Raw genomic sequence first — 23,395 nt, 5'->3', positions numbered from 1 at the left:
CCAAATCTGCTAGAACTTTTACAGGAATTCAGTAAAGTGTCAGGATATAAAATCAATGCACAGAAATCAGTTGCATTTCTATACACCAAAAACAAGACAGAAGAAAGAGAAATTAAGGAGTCAATCCCATTTACAATTGCACCCAAAACCATAAGATACCTCAGAATAAATCTAACCAAAGAGGCAAAGAATCTGTACTCAGAAAACTATAAAGTACTCATGAAAGAAATTGAGGAAGACACAAGGAAATGGAAAAATTTCCGTGCTCATGGATTGGAACAACAAATATTGTGAAAATGTCTAAGCTACCTAAAGCAATCTACACATTTAATGCAATCCCTATCAAAATACCATCCTTTTTCATTTTTTTCAAAGAAATGGAACAAATAATCCTAAAATTCAGATGGAACCAGAAAAGACCTCGAATAGCCAGAGGAATATTGAAAAAGAAAGCCAAGGTTGGTGACATCACAATTTCAGACTTCAAGCTCTATTACAAAGCTGTCATCAAGACAATAGGGTACAGGAATCCATCAGACTCCTAGAGGAGAACATAGGCAGTAATCTCTTCGATATCAGCCACAGCAACTTCTTTCAAGATATGTCTCCAAAGGCAAAGGAAACAAAAGCGAAGATGAACTTTTGGGACTTCATCAAAATCAAAAGCTTCTGCACAGCAAGGGAAACAGTCAAAAAAACAAAGAGGCAACCCACGGAATGGGAGAAGATATTTGCAAACGACAGTACAGACAAAAGGTTGATATCCAGGATCTATAATGAACCCCTCAAACTCAACACACATGAAACAGGCAAACATATCAAAAAATGGGAAGAAGATATGAAGACACTTCTCCAATGAAGACATACAAATGGCTATCAGACACATGAAAAAATGTTCAACATCACTAGCCCTCAGGGAGATTCAAATCAAAACCACATTGAGATATCACCTTACACCACTTAGAATGGCCAAAATTAACAAGACAGGAAACAACATGTGTTGGAGAGGATGTGGAGAAAGGGGAACCCTCTTACACTGTTGGTGGGAATACAAATTGGTACAGCCTCTTTGGAGAACAGTGTGGAGATTCCTCAAGAAATTAAAAATAGAACTTCCCTATGACCCTGCCATTGCACTCCTGGGTATTCACCCCAAAGATACAGATGTAGTGAAAAGAAGGGCCATCTGTACCCCAATGTTTATAGCAGCAATGGCCACGGTTGCCAAACTATGGAAAGAACCAAGATGCCCTTCAACGGACGAATGGATAAGGAAGATGTGGTCCATATACACTATGGAGTATTATACCTCCATCAGAAAGGACGAATACCCAACTTTTGTAGCAACATGGACGGGACTGGAAGAGATGATGCTGAGTGAAATAAGTCAAGCAGAGAGAGTCAATTATCATACGGTTTCACTTATTTGTAGAGCATAACAAATATCATGGAGGACAAGGAGTGTTAGAGAGGAGAAGGGAGCTGAGGTAAATTGGAAGGGGAGGTGAATCATGAGAGACTATGGACTCTGAAAAACAATCTGAGGGGTTTGAAGTGGGGGGGGGGGGGGAGGTTGGGGTACCAGGTGGTGGGTATTATAGAGGGCATGGATTGCATGGAGCACTGGGTGTGGTGAAAAAATAATGAATACTTTTTTTCTGAAAATAAATAAATTTTTAAAAAAGTAATATTTGTGAAATAAATAAAGTAATAAAAAAAAAGACAGTATGGTACTGGCACAAAAACAGACACATAGATCAGTGGAACAGAAGAGAGAGCCCAGAAATAGACCCTCAACTCTATGGTCAACTAATCTTCGACAAAGCAGGAAAGAATGTCCAATGGAAAAAAGACAGCCTCTTCAATAAATGGTGCTGGGAAAATTGGACAGCCACATGCAGAAAAATGAAATTGGACCATTTCCTTACACCACACACAAAAACAGTCTCAAAATGGATGAAGGACCTCAATGTGAGAAAGGAATCCATCAAAATCCTTGAGAAGAACACAGGCAGCAACCACTTTGACCTCAGCCGCAGCAACATCTTCCTAGAAACATCGACAAAGGCAAGGGAAGCAAGGGCAAAAATGAACTATTGGGATTTTATCGAGATCAAAAGCTTTTACACAGCAAAGGAAACAGTTAACAAAACCAAAAGACAACTGACAGAATGGCAGAAGATATTTGCAAACGACATATCAGATAAAGTGCTGGTGTCCAAAATCTATAAAGAACTTAGCAAACTCAACACCCAAAGAACAAATAATTCAATCAAGAAATGGGCAGAAGACATGAACAGACATTTCTGCAAAGAAGACATCCAGATGGCCAACAGACACATGAAAAAGTGCTCCATATCACTCGGCATCAGGGAAATACAAATCAAAACCACAATGAGATACCACCTCACACCAGTCAGAATGGCTAAAATTAACAAGTCAGGAAATGACAGATGCTGGCGAGGATGTGGAGAAAGGGGAACCCTCCTACACTGTTGGTGGGAATGCAAGCTGTTGAAACCACTCTGGAAAACAGCATGGAGGTTCCTCAAAAAGCTGAAAATAGAACTACCCTATGACCCAGCAATCAAACTAGTGGGTATTTACCCTAAAGATACAAATGTAGTGATCTGAAGGGGCACATGCACCTGAATGTTTATAGCAGCAATGTCTACAATAGCCAAACTATGGAAAGAACCTAGATGTCCATCAACAGATGAATGGATAAAGAAGAAGTGGTATATGTATACAATGGAATACTATGCAGTCATCAAAAGAAATGAAATCTTGCCATTTGCGATGACGTGGATGGAACTAGAGGGTATCATGCTTAGCGAAATAAGTCAATCAGAGAAAGACAACTATCATATGATCTACCTGATATGAGGAATTGGTGATGCATCATGGGGGCTTAAGGGGGTAGAGAAGAATAAATGGAACAAGATGGGATTGGGAGGAAGACAAGCCAAAAGTGACTCTTAATCTCACTAAACAAACTGAGGGTTGCTGGGGGGAGGGGGGTTTGGGAGAAGGGGGGTGGGGTTATGGACTTTGGGGAGGGTATGTGCTTTGGTGGGTGCTGTGAAGTGTGTAAATCTGGCGACTCACAGACCTGTACCCCTGGGGATAAAAATATATTATAAGTTTATAAAAAATAAAAAATTATTTAAAAATAAATAAATAAAAATAAAGCTGCCCTGTGACCCAGCAGTTGCAGTACTGGGTATTTAGTCTAAAGATACAAATGTAGGATCCAAAGGGGCACGTGCACCTGAATGTTTATAGCAGCAATGTCCACAATAACCAAACTACAGGAAGAACCTAGATGTCCATCAACAGATGAATGGATAAAGAAGATATGGTGTGTGTGTGTGTGTATATATATATTCCATTGCATATATATATGCAATGGAATACTATGCAGCCATCAAAAGAAATGAAATCTTGCCATTTGCGATGATGTGGATGGAACCAGAGGGTATTATGCTTAGCAAAATAAGTCAATCAGAGAAAGACCATTATCATATGATCTCCCTGATATGAGGAAGTTGAGAGGCAACATGGGAGGTTTGGGGGTAGAAAAGAATAAATGAAACAAGATGGCATCGGGAGGGAGACAAACCATGAGTCTTTTAATCTCACAAAACAAACTGAGGGGCTGCTGGGGTGAGGGGGGTAGGGAGAGGGTGGTGGGGTTATGGACAATGGAGAAGGTATGTACTATGGTGAGTGCTGTGAAGTGTGTAAACCTGGCGATTCACAGACCTGTACCCCTGGGGCTAATAATACATTATATGTTAATAAAAAATTTAAAAAATTAATAAAAAATGTTTTGTTTATACTGATGTGAAGAATGGAGGGTGAACAGAGTAGGAAGATAGTCTTCCTGAATGAAAGAATGAATGGCAAAAAAAAAAAAACGAAAGAAAAAAAAATAATGAATGAATGGCAATCAGAATTCATTGCCCATGGTCAATCCCAGAATGAAATACATTTCTAGGAAATGCTGATTTGAGAAGGCTGGTTCCCATTTGGGTGTACCTTATTCTATGTTTATATAGCTCTTTGCTCTTTACAAAGTGCTTTCACATTCCTAATACTTGTAGCACTGTAACAAACAGGAAAGGACAGTGACATGTAGATGAGAACAAAATAGAAACTCTTGGAAGCAAAAGAGCATGACTCAAGAAGGGGAATTCCTGTTGTCCTAAGAGGACTGCAGGTGTATAAAAATGCCTTACATATGCCAGTCAAGAACCTTCTTTCACATTCAGCGTTTCTACTCCCTCCAAGAAGAGTATCAACACTGAAGCAGCGGCACCAGCGGCGAAAGACAAACATGAGTGTGAAGGGCATGGTTATAGCCTTGACTGTGATAGTCTGTGCTACAGTTGTTCAAGGTATATGGTACCTTTTATTTCTTAGCTTATAAATTCATTTTCTAATGCTTCAGATGTCTTTGTTTCCATCTTTTCTTAAAAGGTTTAGTAAATTTTTATTTAATCTCAGACATTAGAAGTTACTACTGCTTTGACAGACAATGTCTGAAGTGTTTAAGGTACTAGAAATGATTATTGAAGCTAGAATTGATAAACTTCATGGAGTTTTTGATTTGGCTACAATATCTGGCAAGAGCCTTTAGCAATAGTTTTAAATATCTGTTAACAAGATTTTATGTGAGATAATATTATTAGCTTTCTGGATATATTCTTGAGCATGGAAACGAGGGAGATTATCTTAATCTCCAATAACTTTTCATGCTTCCTTTTATTCTTTAGTGGTTTACAAATTTAAAGAGAGAATCAACATGTTACTTATGTTCCTTTCCCAGTAACAGCGGTGTCAAGTGCTATCTGACAGATTGCTATCTTGATCCTTAATGAGAACCCTTCTTCACCAGAATTATAAACTACAATCATCTGTTACAAACAGAAGTATTAGTAACTGATGCTGTGATCTGTTTTAGGCTTCCCCATGTTCAAACAGGGACGCTGTCTTTGCATAGGCCCTGGAGTAAAAGCAGTGAAAGTGGCAGATATTGAGAAAGCAACCATAATTTACCCCAGTAACAGCTGTGACAAAATAGAAGTGATGTAAGTATGAACTTGCTAAAGAGGACAGTGGTGGGAAGCTTTTTTGTTTTTGTTTTGCTTATGTTTTTCCAACCAAAACTTAAAACTATTTTGGATCTTCCCTTAACAGTATCAACCTTAAAGCACGTAAAGGACAAAGATGCCTAAATCCCAAATCGAAACAAGCAAGCATTATAATCAAGGTAGGGTATCAGATTACTGGTATTTTATAATTAATTTTAACCAAGACAGATCTTTTGAGAAAACAGACTTGAAGAAAAGATTGTTCTGCTAGGATTTTGTGTGAAGCATTTTGATAAGAGGGCTTTGATTTCACTTTCTTTTTCTGCCGGAAGTTTTTACATGTCAACTTAATCACTGGGAAACAAGAACAGCACAATGCCAAAAAAACCTCTCATTTTCTCATTTCAGAAAATTCAAAGAATGAATTTTTTAAAACATCAAACTGTGTGAAGTCCTGGGGAAAGAGGATTTGAAAACCTAGAACAAGTTTAACCGTGACAACTAAAGTGATAAGAATTCCACAGTAAGAAACGGATTTTCTTCCTGCCTGTTGCAAAGTACATTCATTCACTTCTATGTCAGCAAACCTCAGAAATCTGATAGTGAGAACTATTCTTTTGTGTCCAAGACAATATTTCTGTATCTAGAAGTTATGTGTTTGTACTTGATCTATCCTGCCATATTACAACTTTCACTTACAATGGATATATTAACATTATTACTGGAGTCAAGACTGTATATTTGAATGCATCCGTGTGTGTAATAAACATTCCCCAAATAATTTTTAATGCAAATCCACACTTTTCCCCCACAAATAACAGCACATATATGTTCTTATGTATATTACCATTTTATGAAAAGGCTGTAATTCATGAAATGTACTATGAAAAAAATTATAAGCGAAGGAAACAGATAAGACTATAAATATTTCATAACTGAATTAGTAGTTCTGGCTTTAATTTTATTTTTTTAGCAACTTTTTTTTCACTGAGATTTTGTTGTGGTGGCTTGGTTTTATTTATTTATTTTTTAAGTCAGCTCCACACTGGGAGCCTAACACAGGGCTTGAATTCCCAACCCTGAGATCAAGACTTGAGCTGAGATGAAGAGTCGGACACTCAACCGACTGAGCCACCCACGTACCCCTTTCATTGAGATGTGCAATAAGGATATGTGTGTTTACTGTGCATTTTGGTTTTATATATACTTAAAAATTGTAGCAATAATTTGGATACATTTTAACTTAAATATAAAACACTTTTGTCTACCAAAAAATGTTGAAAAATGAGTATATGCATATGTCTGGCAATCACCTCTACTTTCTGGGGTTTTCTTTTTTTAATTTAAATTCCAGTTATAGTTAATATATAGTGTGATATTAGTTTCAGGTGTAGAATTCAGGTGGCTTCAACACCTACATCCAACACCTGGGTGCTCTCAGAAGCATCCTCCTCAATCCCCATCATCTATTTAACCCATTTTTCCTCACACCTACCTCCCCTTGGTAACTATCAGTTTGTTCTCTATGGTTAAGACTTTGTTTCTTGGGGGGGTGCCTGGGTGGCTCAGTGGGTTAAAGCCTCTGCCTTCGGCTCAGGTCATGATCCCAGGGTCCTCGGATCAAGCCCCATATTGGGCTCTCTGCTCTGCAGGGAGCCTGCTTCCTCCTCTCTCTCTCTGTCTCTCTCTCTCCCTGCCTCTGCCTACTTGTGATCTCTGTCAAATAAATAAATAAAATCTTTTAAAAAACCTTTAAAAAATAAAAAACTTTGTTTCTTGGTTGGTCTTACCCCCCTCCATGTTCATCTGTTTTGTTTCTTAAGTTATACATATAAGTGGAATTTATGGTACTTGTCTTTCTCTGACTGACTTATTTCACTCAGTGTAATAATATTTTCTAGCTCCATCCGAGTCATTGCAAATGGCAAGATTTCATTCTTTTTTATCGCTGAGTAGTATTTCATTTTATATATATATATATATATCACAATATTTCACTGTGTGTGTGTGTGTGTGTGTGTACATCACATCTTCTTTATATTTTCAGTAATCAGTGGATATTTGGGCTCTTTCCATAATTTGGCATTTGACGAAGTATAACATCCATTCATGATAAAAACCCTCAACAAAGTAGGATTAGCAGGAACATCCTTCAACATAATGAAGGCAATATACAAAAAAACCTATGGCTAATATCATCCTCAATGGGGAAGAACTAAGAGCTTTTTGTCTGTGGTAGGAAAAAGCCAGGGATATACACTCTCGCCACTACAAATTTAACATCGTCCTGGAAATGCTAGCCACAGCAGTAAGACAACAAAAAGAAATAAAAGGCATCCAAATTGGCAAGAAGGAAGCCAAACTTCCACTATTTGCAGAGGACATGATACTCTATATAGAAAACCTGAAAGGCTTCACCAAAAAATCGCTAAAATTGATACACCTATTCAGTGAATTCACAGGGAATAAAATCAATATACAGAAATTTTGTTGCATTTCTATACACCAATAATAAAACAGCATAAAGGGAAATTAGGAAATCAATCCCATTTACAATCACACCAAAAACCGTAAGATCTCTAGGATTAAACCTAACCAAAGAGGGTAAAGATCTGTACTCCAGGATTCTTTTTCTTAGAAAAACACATAATCTACTTTTTAGTCATGCCTACACCATGAAATTTGGTGTTATCTAGATAATTTTAACTTGAGAAAAAATCAAAATCGTTTTCTTGTAGTAAAATATCACAAACTTTCTTAAAACAGAAACAATATGCTTTCTAAAAATTGAGATGCCTTTAACAATTTTAACTTGTATTTCAAGAAATAAACAGCTACCTGTCATCACACAGAATTGTTTAGAAATATATTTTAATGGGTAATTGTGAAAGACAGTGATCTTTTTTTAAAGGGGTCTTCCTGGGTCCAAAACCCCTTCTTACTCAGGGAAAATTCCTTATTATGGGAATCTGGGTTGGAGGTCAAAAGAGAAAAACCAAAGGAAGGAGATCCTCCCAGGCAGCCAGAGCAAGGTCTTAGCAGGACCACTCCTACCCTAGACTTTGAACTCCAGCTGGCACTACAAAGATGTTATCAGTTAAAAAAAAAAAAAAGGTATTTAAGTGGCAGTAGAGGTAGTAGTATAAATCTTAGATTTGTGGCTTCCTAACACGTATTCCTGTAGCATGACTATGGCTAGTCCTTCCAGTAACCTAGCCCTCTCGCGGTTTTTCCATTTTCTAAGCCTGATTCTTCAGTCTTCCTACAGATTCTTCAACTAACAAATTCCTTTTCTTTTGAAGCTAACCAGTCAGTGTTGGTTTCTCTGTATAAAACCAAAAATCTTAGCTGATTTAGCACTTTATATAGATACCTAGATATTTGTTTATTTAAAAGCAGAAAAGAGGGGCACCTACATGATTCAAATGGTTGGACATCTGCCTTTGGCTCAGTTCATAATGTCCAGGTCTCAGGATCAAGCCCCGCACTGGGCTCTCAGCTCAGCGGGGAGTCTTCTCCCTCTGCCTCTCCCACTGCTTGTGCTCTCAATCTCTTTTTCAAATGAATAAAATCTTTTCTTAAAAAGCAATTTTAACATATCATTTGTGCATCTTTCCCACTGATACCAGAGCCAGCCATAAAGCAGATCAGAGAGTGGACAGATAAGTGAATAGCAGAACAGGGTATCTGGCTCCAATCAGGCCCTCTTACTGACTGGCTTTCTGACTGGTGCCTAAAAGCAATAATGAGATGTCAACTATTATCCAAGGTATTTGTATATAAGCCTATATAATTTATATCACAAATTATAATATGTTATAATATAGATATATATAGTATAAAGACAAAGTACAGACATATAGCATAAATATATATTTTATATATCACTAACTTACATAAACTTCCATATGAAATGAAACTTCTATATGAATACCTAGGATGGTTTTAAGACCTAGTATTTTACTATTGGCAGTCATTTCTTTTTTTAATAATATCTTTAAAAACTCATTGAGTTAGAACTACATGACAAATTTGGTTCTTTCAGAGAAGTAGTATAGACCAGCACATTATTATTGAGTAGATAACATATATTTAAATTTCTTCATGGCAAAATAAGCATATTAAAAAATAAATAAACTTGAGCCAAGATTCTTCCCACCTCAGTACCTTTGCAAATACTATTCCTTCTGCTTATTTTTTCACTTAACTAATGCCTACCAATCACTTAGATCTCAGCTTAAATGACATTTTCAACAGGATGTCATGCACGAAACCACCCCTTCAATCTCAGACTAGATATCCTATTTATTTCTTTTCATAACACTGTCTTCTTTTCTATTACACTATTTATTGCAACTATAACTGTAAAAATTCTTCCTCTGCTTTATATCTACTATCCCTCCCACAAGTATAAACTCAGTAAGAAAGCCATTTTAGTCCTAATTCACAGTAAAGTGCCGGGCACATGAGACTCTCAAAATATTTGAGAATAGAATGACTGGCAACAGAAACTAATTGGTTTGAAGTGAAGGTACGAAGGACTTCAAAAGTCCATCTAAACAGACTTGAGTTTTACTGTTTATAAAGGGGAGATTCAAGAAATGTTCAAGAATAGGGGCACCTGGGTGGCTCAGTGGGTTAAAGCCTCTGCCTTCGGCTCAGGTCATGGTCCCAGGGTCTCAGGATCGAGCCCCACATCGGGCTCTCTGCTCAGCAGGGAGCCTGCTTCCTCCCCTCTCTCTCTGCCTACCTGTGACCTCTGCCTGTCAAATAAATAAATAAAATATTTAAAAAAAAAAATAAAAAAGAAAAGAAATGTTCAAGAATAGAAGACTGAGCCATCGAATTATTCTAAAATCTGGGAACGTGACACAAGGTTGACTGGAATTGGGAAAGACTGGGAAAAGAAATATTTTTTCATAATCCAGGTCTGTATTTAGTAAACTTCATGTGATTCTAATACCATCTTCATAACTTTTTACCACATTTTCTGATCAATCTTTGTATTTTGTCAAATCTGTGTACTGCCTTTATTTTACTTAATTTACATAAAAAGGCAAATTTTCACTGCTATATGTGAAATCAGTATCACCTGCTATAGAAATAAAATGTAACAATAAAAGGAAACACAATGAACAAATACTAAATTCCAGCTAGATGTTATTGTGTGCCAAATTTCAAAACCTCAGGCCTTCTCTGTTTGTCAAAGAGAGATGAACATTGTTGATAAGGTGGTTGAAAACCATACTAATACCAAAATGAGACTTTCCATGATTTAACAAGGGGTATTAAAATTAAAATGAGACTAATTAAACTAATATTAAATGTTATTATCAGTGAGCCCCCTGGTATTGTCCCACATTTCAGGTAACACTGGTTTGAAAAGTAAGGGGAGTAAGTTGAGCAGCATTACCATACAACCCATCAATCCCACTCCTAGGTATTAACTAAAAGAAATGAAAACAGTTATTCAAACAAAAACTTGCACACAAATGTTCAGACAGCACTATTCACAATAGCTGAAAGGTAGAAACTCCCAGATACCCATCAAACAATAAATGGCTAAAGAAAATGTGGTGTATATTCACAATGGAATACTATTTAGCCATAAAAAGAAACAAAATACTGACATAGGCTACAATACAGATTAACCCCAAAAATAAGATGCTAAGGGGCTCCTGGGTGGCTCAGTCAATTAAGTGTTCAACTCTTCATTTTGGCGCCCCCGCCCCGCCACTTGTGCTGTTTGTCTCTCTCGCTCGCTCTCTAAAATAAACAAAAACTTTGGGGTGGGTGGGAGAAGATGCTAAGTAAAAGAAACCAAACACAAAAGGTAACATATGTATGATTCCATTTATATTAATTATCTAGAATATGAATTATCTAGAATATCTAGATTCCACTTGTATGAATTATCTAGAAACGCACAGAAACGGAAACAGGTTAGTGGTTGTCAGGCGCTGAGAGAAGATAATGAGGAGGGACTGCTAAATGGGTACAGAGTTTCTGTCTGGGTAGTAAAAAAGGGTTAGAACTTTAGAGAATAGTGATGATTGTATAACACTGTGAGTGCCCTTAAAGCCACTGAATTGTATACTTTTAAGTGGTTAAAATGTTAACCTGTATGTGTGCTTTATCATGATAGAAAAAATAAGGGCTAAACTGAAGTAGTAAGGGTGAAAACAATTATGACGAAATTACACTGCTGAAAGAAAATCATTAAGACTTAACAAAAGATGACAGATGAGATGTGACGGCTGAAGCTGAGGAAAGGAATCAAAGAAAAAGCTAAGGATCTGAATCTGAAATTAAAGCAAAGCAGGGAATCAGGAAAAGCTGAGATTTCGGTGTTTAAAAGGTTAATACTGTCACTAACACAAACAGGGAAATCAGGGGAAGATACTGTTTAGCGAAGAAAACTGTAGGTTGGGATATATATATTTAAAGATGTTATTTATTTGAGGACAGAGAGAGAAGGAGCAGGGGGAGACAGACTCCCCACTGTGCAGGGAGTGGACTGGGGGGCTGATCCTGGGACTCCAGGATGATGAGCTGAGCCAAAGGCAGATGCTTAACCACCTGAGCCTCCCAGGCCCCACTGTAGGTTGAGTTTTAACTATATATAACCTGAGATACCAAATATTTACAGTGATTTAGAAATTCAGAACTGTTTCCTCTAATTAACTAAAAGGAGCTTATAAATAGATGGGATAATTTTGCATAATAGTACTAGAAAAGATTATAATTATGTTTGGGTATTGAGTATGTACTAAATATATCCACATAGAATTAATATACTTCTTTATTATATGTTTTTACTGCTTTAAATTTTGTTCAACTCTGGTTTTCTCTGATACCTTCTAAAATGCAAAGCTGGTATTTTCCTTTTAAAATCTTTCAACCTGGGACACCTGGGTGGCTCAGTGGGTTAAGCCGCTGCCTTCAGCTCAGGTCATGATCTCAGGGTCCTGGGATCAAGCCCCACATCAGACTCTCTGCTCTGCAGGGAGCCTGCTTCCCCCCCTCTCTCTGCCTGCCTCTCTGCCTACTTGTGATCTCTGTCAAATAAATAAAATCTTTAAAAAAAAATTCTTCCAACACCTTCTCACTGCCTTCTGTATAAAGTATGCACTGCTTAGTCTATCTTTATAAAATGCTGCTGTTACCTCCTTAAACTCTCTAACCCCATCGTATTCAATTATTGGTCACTTCCATGCTATTTTCTCTCTGAAAGCCCTTCTCCTTCATCTACTTGTCCAACACCTACTCATTTTTCCATACTCTGTTCAAGAGTTACCTGCCATAGGAGCATAGAGGAAGGAAGGGAAAAATAAAGCAAGACGAAATCAGAGAGGAAGCCAAACCATAAAAGACTCTTAATCATAGGAAACAAACTTAAGGTTGCTGGAGGGAGGAGGGTAGGGCAACTGGGTGATGGACATTAAGGAGAACACATGATGTAATCACCATTGCGTATTATACAAGACTGATGAATCACTGACCTCTACCTCTGAAACTCGTAATACATTATACATTAATTAATTGACTTTAAATTTTAAAAAAAAGACTTCTGAGAATGGCTAAGTTTAGGCATGAATTTTTTTCTGTATTACAGGAAAACCTGAACTATTATTAAGGAAATTAATTTTCAATATTACATTATCCAAGACATTGCTTTCTTGCTGTTTTTGTATACAATTAATTTTTTAAAAGAAGAAAATATTTCAAATATATCTTGGGATGTGAAACTCTCAAAATTAAGGCTCACACTGTCCCAAAAAGACATTTTGATAGAAAGAGGTGAATTGGTCAGTAACATAATTTAAAACTAATGTATTAGAAGAATCATTTTCTAAGAAATAAGAATGATTCTCTGAATTCACAAGAAAAAAAAGTTACCTGCCATAATTCTTTCCTAAACCAACCCAAACATGTACATTTCAAAATACACCACTCCTACCTCTACTATAACACATCATTCTTACCTGCTTACAATGCCTTCCTCTAAGAGATTCTAAGACTCCTTTCAGTAATCATGGGATACCTTTGATGATTTCTGAGTGTCCACGGCTAGCTGTCATTTATTCTACAATATTTGCTTTTTCAGGACTAAGATCATATCATATTTGCTTGAATTCTTGTAGCATCCATGCTATTAAAATAAAACTCTTGGTGCCTGGAGCACCAGAAATCAAAAGGTTTTCACCAGATTCTGCACCAAGTGGTCTTCAAGTTGCATAGTAAGTAACCTTAACATTTGTATAGCTGGTAAATGTTGTATTGAACAATGTTCTTCGAAAATTCAAAGATGCTTCAAATACTTGTTTTTCTAAGTTATAGTACTGAAAATCTTGTGAATCATCTGTATTGTCATTAATTTGTCATTATTGTTCTGTTTTTTATTTTGTTTTAAAATATAAGTTCAGGGGCACCTAAGTGGCTCAGTGGGTTAAGCCTCTGCCTTCAGCTCAGGTCATGATCTCAGGGTCCTGGGATCAAGCCCCACATCGGGCTCTCTGCTCAGTGGGGAGCCTGCTTCCTCCTCTCTCTCTGCCTGCCTCTCTGCCTACTTGTGATCTCTCTCTCTCTCTGTCAAGTAAATAATAAATTAAAAAATAATTTAAAAAATATATAAATTCAGAGGCGTCTGGGTGCCTCAGCCAGTTAAGTGTCTGCCTTCAGCTCAGGTCATGATCCCAGGGTCCTAGCATGGAGACCCTGTCAGCTCCCTGCTCAGCGGGGAGTCTGCTTCTCCCTCTCCCTCTGCCTGCCACTCTGCCTACTTGTGCTCTTTCAAGCAAAAAAAATTTTTTAAATCTTTTTTAAAAATAATAAAAATTTATATATAATATATAATACATTTATTATAAAGTAATACAAAACATATATATATGTTATAAGACCATAGTTTCCAACAGGTGATGCCACCACCCTCACCCCCTAGGGGGTCCTTTACTTTTTTTTTTTTAGGATTTATTTATTTATTTGAGAGAGAGAACACAAGCAGGGAAGAAGAGCAGAGGGAGAGAGAGTAGCAGACCCCCTCACTGAGCTGGGAGCCCCATGTGGGCTCAATCCTAGGACATGGGGATCATGACCTGAGCCTGAGCCAAAGACAGACACTTAATTGACTGAGCCACCCAGGCACCCCACTCCCCAGGGGTCTTTGAGATATTGCAGGAAGTCTATAAAGTCAAAAATAAATAAATCTTAAAAAATCGTTATTTTAGAGTGCACAAGCATGAGTGGAGGGAGAGCGAGAGGAAGAGACTCAGACTCCCCACCATGGAGCCCAACATGGGCTTGATCTCACCATCCTGAGATCATGATCTGAGCTAAAATCAAGGGTCAGATGATTAATCAACTGAGCCACACAGGCACCCAAAAAGTCAAAACTATTTTCATGGTAATATTAAGGCATTATTTGTCTTCTTTAGTCTCATTCTCTCATGAGTTTCCCAGGGGCTACCCGGCATATAATACTGCAACAATTAAATGCATAAATAAATACGAGAATCTAGCTATATTCTATTAAAGCCAGACATTGAAGACTTTAAAGAGATTTGCAAAAATATAAAACAATGTTACTCTTTTCACTATTTTTTTTGGAAAATACAATTATTTCTCATGAAAATGTTATTTCTGTTAATATGGAATGAGCAAATCTCTAGGTTCCAATAACATTCTTTCCTTGCTTTGCCACTTTTTGAGATATGAACTTCCCACCAATGCCCTCAGCATACCATGTTGATTCTTTTAGTCTTGCACACACCTTCATTAAATCCTTATTAGAATTCCAGCTGAGTGTACTCTCAGTTTTCTTCTAGGTCCCTGTGTGATACTCTTCATGATCCTGGGTCAAACAGATTCATCAAGAAAACTGTTTCTTCCTGAGGACAACCGAGGCTACTAATTTCAGATGACCAGGTATGCTGATTTGTTGGTTGATGTCATAGATTTTGTCACTAGAGGCTTATAAAAGCAATTTGCAGAGGCAGTACAGTAAAGTGGTTATGAGACTCTGGAATTAGATTGCCTAAATGGCAATCCTCCTATAGAATCTTACTTTGGCTTATTATAGAACAGGTACAGATTTCCTCTGCTTTCTGAAAGTAGAGCATTCCTGTGAAATCTTTCGTAAGTTAAAATGTCATAAAGCAAAGAAATAATTACTATTGATTTATGCGGGAAAATTTTTGAGAGCTCCCAGACCCAAAAAATAACCTTTCTTAGGGACGCCTGGGTGGCTCAGTTGGTTAAGCGCTGCCATCGGCTCAGGTCATGATCCCAGTGTCCTGGGATCGAGTCCCACATTGGGCTCCTTGCTCGGCAGGGAGCCTGCTTCTCCCTCTGCCTCTGCCTGTGCTCGCTCACTCTCTCTCCCTCTATCCCTGACAAATAAATAAATAAAATCTTTAAAAAAAAAAAAAAAACCTCTCTTAGGCTTTTCAGATACCTTAGGATGCATCCTGCTAACAAATGCCCAAAATAAATTAAGATGAAGGACAGATGTTCACAGACACAGTTCAAAGTTATGGCAGCCTGATGCTGAGATGCTCGGTGTCGTTCCAGGGGCTGCGGCTTGGTGGGCCATGCTTGCTGTTCCAGGTGTGCACTGTCTCTATAACGGCTCTGCAAAACAAACGCTGAACACCCTTTCACTTTTCACTTTTTTCCATAAAGGCTAAAATCCTCTTTGGATTCCTTTCAGCTCTCAAAAACAGATACTAACATGTCTTTTTGTTAAGAATGAAGTGGCACGCAGCACCTGGGTGGCTCAGTTGGTTAAGTGTCCAACTTCGATTCAGTTCATGATCTCAGACTCTCAGACTCCTGGGATGGAACCATGCCTCTCTGGCTCTTTTTGTCCCTCTGCCTCGCCCCCCCCCCCTTGGACATGCTTGCTCGCTCTCTCTCTCTCGCTCAACTAAATAAAACCTTGAAAGAAAGAAAGAAAGAAAGAAAGAAAGACATAACACAAGCTTCCAAAATACAAGGGATACCTGTACACCTTATAAAGTGATCATTAAGATCAAATGTGATAAATTTAAGATTAAATATGAAATCTTTAAAAAACAGCACAGCCACCTTACACCAGTTAGAATGGCAAAAGTTAACAAGACAGGAACAACAAATGTTGAAGAAGATGTGGAGAAGGGGGAACCCTCTTATACTGTTGGTGGGAATGCCATTTGGTACAGCCACTTTGGAAAACAGTGTGTGGATTCCTCAAAAAATTAAAAACAGAGCTACCCTATGACCTGGCAACTGCACTACTGGGTATTTACTCAAAGATACAGATGCCTTCTATACCCCAATAGCAAAACTGTGGAAAGAGCTAAGATACCTTCTATACCCCAATAGCAAAACTGTGGAAAGAGCTAAGATACCCTTCAACCCTTGAATGGATAAAGAAGATATGGTCCATATATACAACAGAGTATTACTCAGCAGTCAGAAAGGATGAATACCCAACTTTTGCATCAACACGGATGGGACTGGAGGGGATTATGCTGAGTGAAATCAGTCAAGCAGAGACAGTCAATTATCATATGGTTTCACTTACGTGTGGAACATAAGGAATAACATGGAGGACATTAGGAGAAGGAAAGGAAAAATGAATTGGGGGAAATTGGAGGGGGAGACAAACCATAAGAGATTGTGGACTCTGAGAAACAGACTGAGGGTTTTAGAAGGGAGGAGGGTGTGGGGGATGGGTGAGCCTGGTGGTGGGCATTAAGGAGGGCACGGACAGCATGGAGCACTGGGTGCTGTACATAAACAATGAATCCTGGAACACTGCATCAAAAACTAATAATAATAAATAATAAATAATAATAATAATAAATAATTTAAAAATCCCAGAAAAAGATAGCACATCTTAGCATAAAACATATGGTATTAATTTTGATATATTATTAATAAAATAAATTCTAACACTAAGTAGTTTATTCAGGCAGTTAGTACAAAAATCAGCCATCCTTCAGTTTTCTTATATTAGGAACCAAGCAAAACTACAGAGTCCCTGTATTGGGATTCACCAGTATATACTAAACCACTGTCTTCCAGCCTTCTAGAGCTATGAAGAAAGAGAGACAGAGGGAAAAAAAAGAAAAATGAAAGACGTTAAAGAGAAAAATATAGAAAAAGCTTAAAAAAATAGAGACACACGAGAGAAAGAGAGAGGGGGAAAGGGAATCAAAAAGGAAACCAATTCCCACCTTCTGTCTTCTTCGCCTATCCCCTAATTTCATCTCACACCAGCACATTTACTGTTTACTTCACTGATCATAGTCTTTCCATCTCTCCCTCTTCGGTTCTTTGATGTCTGGATTAACAACTCAATGACCCTCTCCGGATAGAAGGTTAATTTGAACACATCTATCACTCTACTAAACCAAAATATTGCCATAATTTAACAGAGATTCTTGGAAACTCCCCAATGCTTAAGATATAAAATGACTCAGAAAAGTAGTGGCATAATTAGGCCACATTTCTTTGGCTCCTCTTCAAAGGAGAAATAAAGGATCTAAAACTATTTCCCTGAAGTGAGGACTTTATGGTAAATTAATTTTTTAATGAATTTCAGGTGTATAGATTTGGATTAATCATTTAGTTGATGATACATACATTGTCTTCTCTGATCCATGCACGCATATACACACACATATATGTTTGTAATACCATGAAGACCCATGAATTCATGAGAACATTCACAATCACTTAAAATAAAGGTATAATTATGTTCCTTCCCTGTCATGTTTCCTTCTCTCCTCCAACTCAGGATATAATAAATATCCCGAGTTCTGTGTTTATTATACCCTTTTCTTTTAAGCTGTGGTAAAAGAAACATAACATTTTGCTATCTTTATCATTTTCAAGCGTATAGTTCAGTGGCATTAACTACACTCATATTGTTATGCAACCTCTGCTCTCTCATTTTTAAAAAAGATTTCTATAAACATGCCTAAACAAAATATTAAACTTTAGTTATACTGAACTTTATAAAAAGAGTAATCACTCTGTATTTAATCTCACCACTATTTTATTTGATGAGATTTTAGAAAAATTCATCTACATTTCCTGTAAACAAACAAGTCTTGCTTGTCTTTTGTCAGTTTTATTCCTGATCATTTCATGTTTTTGAATGCCTACTGTTGCCACTATAAATTTTTTCTTTTAAAATGATATTTTAATTATTTGTTACTGATGTAGAAAACATAATACATTGATCTGCTAGCTATCTACTTTGATCAATTCTGATATTACTTTAACACTTAGTAAATTCTTTTGGGTTTTCTATGTAGATGATCTCTACAAAGTTTTATTTCTTCCTTTCCAATTCTTATGGATTTCCCTTTCTTTTTTTTTTTTTTTTTTTTTTTTTTATTTTTCAGGCTAGGAGTTACAGCACAATGAAAATGAAGTGAAAAATGGCATCATCATCTTGTTTTATAAATTCCCAGTATACTTTATCATAGCTAAGCCAAGTTGTCTAAACAAGGCCTTTCCTAAGAGTAAATACTGCATGATTCCAACCCTCAGCTCTATCCAGAGACTCATATACCTATGGCTATTGAATAACAGAAACATCTGATGACACAAATAACTTCACCATCCAGAGAGAAAATACCATTTGTTGAACGTAGGAGAAAAACTAAAATCTGGCCAGAGAACTGGCTATATTTGTGAAAATGCTGGCTGGTAAAAAATTCATTTAGATTTGTTAAAATACCCTTCTAATACTCTGTCATCTTATAGAACAACCTTAAAGGTAGATGGATTAGGTGTTACAATGAGCATCTAAATATAAGAAAACTGAACAGACACAGCTAACATCTAAGATCACAGAGCAAGTGGGAGACACCACTGTATACTGTATCTCTAGATGCCTAGCCCATCCCATCATCCCATAAACTGAAGAAAGCAGAAAACTGTGTGGTCTAAAATGGATCCCAACAGAAGCTATTCTCAGATCTCCCAATCATGATGATTTTAAGGGTCTACCACCCACTCTGCACTTTGCTCAGACTGGCTGTGAACGATAAAATGTATCAAAAATTTAAAAGTGTGTAAGCAGTATTAACCAAACTTTGGCAGCTAAGGGAATCTTGTGGGAGTTCAATCAAAACTATGAAAAGGGAGGGGTGCCTGGGTGGTTCAGTAGGTTAAGCAACCAACTCTTGATCTCAGTTTAGGTCTTGATCTCAGGGTTGTGAATTCAAAAAATTCAAATTCACTGGGCATGGAGCCTACCTAGGGAAAAAAAAAACCCCACACACATACATAAACAAAAAAACAAAACAAACAAGAAATCTGTGAAAAGGAAAGTTATGCCCTCCACTCCTACACCCTCCAAGGTACACTGTACATCAACTGAGGGAATTCCCAGTCTACAGAAATCACTGAACTCCTCCTGCTCACTTTTTAGGAAACTTCTTTTAAGCACACTGGTTTCTCGGAAAGCATTTCTTTTCTTGGCCCAAAACAAATCAGTCAGGGCAGACTGCTTCTTTTGGCCTAATGCCATAATTAAAAGCTTAAAGATAAACCAGCAGCATCTGAAACTGAAACTAAAGACGGAATATTTCCTTAACTCTTCTTTTCTTTCAAAACTAAACTCAGATCAGTGAATACAAAGAAAAGAAGTATGCAAGAGCTTTGAAAAAATTAGAAAATAAGTTTAAGAAGAGTTGTAATTTAGCTTTAGCTTTTTATTCAAATGATTCACCTAGTATTGCCTGTAGATGTAGCAAGTAATAGTTGGCTTGCTATTATCCCAAAAAAGATACCTTTTTTTTTTCCAAATTCTTCTCCACATTGATAACATATACAAAATTTTCTTCCCTAAAGCAAATTCCCATTTAAAGCAAGAATAGAAGGATTCTATTCTTTGATTTGATTCTATGTTTTGATTCTATGCTCACCAGACAACATTCAGGTTACTAATTCAACTTCCCAGATGCTGCGATACAGGAAAAGTATGACTTGGATACCAGACTCAATTTTCCCAGTCATTGGGAGGTCCTCATTATAAATAAATAAACTGTCTTTTTTAATTTGCGTCTTAGTCTCTTGTATGTTTGGTTAACAGAATTAATTCTTTAAGAACATTAATTCTTTACTCTGGATGATTAGAAAAAAAATGAGTGTTTCTGGACTATAAAACTGAGAACCAGACACTACAGAATCCTAAAAAAGTATTACCCATCTCTGAGAGACTCTACCAATCTACCTGCCTGGTTGGCTGGCCTCCTCCTATACCATTAGTTATAACACTTCTCTAATTGGATATGCTTTCCCTTCCTGGCCATTTGTCTAAATAGACACAACAGTGTTCATCTGAATGCTCCTGATCTTTATGAGCACATTCTTCTATGAATATATTATTTATTGTCTGAGCCACTCATTTGGCACTGATCATACAGTTCCTTCATTGGTAGTCATTGTTTCATAATTTTTGCTATTTCCAATTAGAATACAAACCATCAAGGACAAACATCAGATCACTTTCCCTGAGATTACTTTGGACCCCAACACTATTACGAGAACAAGCGCAATTCTCCTCATTCTTCAAACACCATCTATGGCGTATATGTAATATACACTGAAAAGATTTGCATTCTTTCATTCATTCAGTGGATAATTAAAGAGAACTTCCAACAAATAATTAGGAAACTTTTTAGGAGCATCACCTTTTGTATAGTTACCCTACAGTCCTTGGAATGAAGAGCCTGGACTATACCACACTAAGAAAATATGTATTAATTCTACTTACTTTAATCCATATTAACTCCTTAGGAAATCAGTCTTAAGTTAAACTTGGTTCCTCAATCTAGAAAAATCAATAATAACCATGTCCTCATGTACAAATACAAGCCAACAGAATTTCTTTTTGAAGATGTACAATTCTTACTTATGCTGTTTCTTCAAATCTGTATAGATTTACCTATCTATCTATCCTCCCCAGCCAATATTTACCGAATATTTCCATATGATGAAGTCTTAGAATATAGATAAGGTTCAATGACATAGAGTTTGGAGCCAACGGACAAGAAAGAATTCTTGAGATGTCTTTGGTGCAAAAAACAGTTTAGAGCTGCTGCCCTGGGGATGTGAGGACTGCAAATTGGGAAGAGATTAGGGATGGTGTAAGTCTCTAAGGAATTTTGGAAGTAAGGTTTCCAAGACCTTGAGGGGCTAGCGATTGTTTGGGAAAAAGGTTATTCATTACTGGTTATTTATTACTGGTAAGTAATAAAACCTTTATGTAAGACCCTTTTGATGTGTATCAGTGGGCCATATGCTTGGAAATGTTTGTCAACATGTATCTCGGAGGGTTTAGAGATAAAGTTTCCAAAGGAATGGTTAGTAGACTTACAGATCTGTAAGTAGACTTACAGATCCTTACAGGCTGAGGCTAAGTGTCAGTCAGGCTAGGATTGCCCTTTGCCCTTAGCAAAGCCTCCAGGTGGGGGCAATTTAGTCCCTAGAGGAATGTGACTCGGCCTTTTTCCATAGGCTTAGTTTTATACTAACAACTGAAATGTGGAAACAGTTGAGGTGTCCATCAACAAGAGAATGGATAAACCTTTTTGTGCAATGCAATACTATGCAGCAATAAAGACAAAATACGGATTCATGCAACTACATGGATGAATCTAAAACATCTGCTGGGAAAAAGAAGCCTTGCACTGAATAGCACATATTGGAATGGTCCCATTTATACGAAGTTCTAAAAAAGACAAAACAAATCTATAGTTAAAAAAATTCAGAAGAGCAACAGTGTCAGGAGTAGAGGAGATGGCGTGAGGACAGACTGGCAAGTGGCATGAAGGGAGTTCCTGGAGTGTTAGTGATATTCTATAACCTGACAAGGATTTGGATTATACAACTGTATGCATTTGTGAGATTCATTTAACAGTACAATGAAGATCTAAACATTTCTCTCTCTACATATATACATTTTTAATATACATTTTATATAGATATAAATCTATATCTTTTATATATAATATCTATATTATACAGATATATATACATATATATGTATGTAGATATACATACATACATACATATGTATATATACATATATACATATATACATACACATATATATGTATGTATATATGTATACATACATTTTACCTCAAAAAGAAAGAAAAAGAAGAACAACATAGGGACGACTGGGTGGCTCAGTTGTTAAGCATCTGCCCTCAGCTCAGGTCATGATCCTGGGGTCTTGGGATCAGGCCACACATTGGGTTCTCTGCTCAGCAGGAGGTCTGTTTCTCCCACTTCTTCTCCCTCTGCTCATGTATGTGTGTGCTCTCTCTCTAATAAATAGAGTCTTTAAAAAAAAAGGAAAACAAAAAAACTAACTCAATAGAAAGTACACTGGAATGATGGAGTAATGACCTCTGAAAATCTCCTCTATAAAAGAAAAAAGAGCATTGGGGGGAAAAAAATCTATCAAAACCAACTTTTTTCAGAACTCTTCAAATTAGCCAAAAGTTTGCAGCAGTATGGAAAACATCTAAGACACAGCTTATCTCAGTAAGAACAGAACTCTGTGGCACTTTTCACTGCCCTGTTTTCATTCCCCTCTCCCATGCTCTACACAGCAGCCTTGAAAAATAACACAACAAAAAACCATAAAACAAGTACCAAAATTTTCAATAAATATGCATTTGTCAATGATTATTTTGAACATAAATGAACATTCAAATCAAAAGACTCTGAATGACAAAGTAGATTTTTAAAAACCTATTTATATGCTGCCTTACAAGAGAACCATTTCAGATCTAAAGACACCTGCAGATTGAAAGTGAGAGGGCAGAGAAACATTGATCATGGAAATGGATGTCAAAAGAAACTCAGAGTATGGGGTGCCTGGGTGGCTTGGTCAGTTAAGCATCTGCCTTCGGCTCAGGTCATAATCCCAGGGCCCTGGGCTCAAGCCCCACACTGGGCTCCCCCCCCTCAACAGGGAGTTGGCTTCTCTCTAACCCTCCCCCATCTCATGCTCTCTCTCTCTCAAATAAATAAGTAAATGAATTTTTAAAAAGAAAAAAAGAAAGAAAGGGTAGCAATACTTACAATAGAACAGATTAAAACAAAAACTGTAACAAGTGACAAAAAAAGTACCCTACGGGCGCCTGGGTGGCTCAGTGGGTTAAGCCGCTGCCTTCGGCTCAGGTCATGATCTCAGGGTCCTGGGATTGAGTCCCGCATCGGGCTCTCTGCTCAGCAGGGAGCCTGTTTCCTCCTCTCTCTCTGCCTGCCTCTCTGCCTACTTG

General features: G+C 37.2%; 2 protein-coding genes across 4 annotated transcripts in view; one reads left to right on the top strand and one right to left on the bottom strand.

Moving 5' to 3' along the window:
• Positions 1-23,395, bottom strand: part of ART3 (ADP-ribosyltransferase 3 (inactive)) — a 150,961-nt gene that overhangs the window by 98,643 nt on the left and 28,923 nt on the right. The gene's annotated exons all lie outside the window — the stretch shown is intronic.
• Positions 4,171-6,036, top strand: CXCL11 (C-X-C motif chemokine ligand 11). Its single transcript, XM_004766247.3, has 4 exons — positions 4,171-4,400; positions 4,967-5,093; positions 5,203-5,275; positions 5,505-6,036. Exons 1-4 carry the CDS (start codon positions 4,244-4,246, stop codon positions 5,544-5,546), a joined length of 399 nt encoding a protein of 132 aa, XP_004766304.1. The 5' UTR covers positions 4,171-4,243; the 3' UTR covers positions 5,547-6,036.

Source organism: Mustela putorius, unplaced genomic scaffold (assembly GCF_011764305.1).
Source record: "Mustela putorius furo isolate JIRA1106 unplaced genomic scaffold, ASM1176430v1.1 tig00000430_pilon_pilon_pilon, whole genome shotgun sequence".
In the NCBI taxonomy this organism is placed as follows: Eukaryota; Metazoa; Chordata; class Mammalia; order Carnivora; family Mustelidae; genus Mustela; species Mustela putorius.
This window is presented reverse-complemented; position numbering and strand designations above follow the sequence as displayed.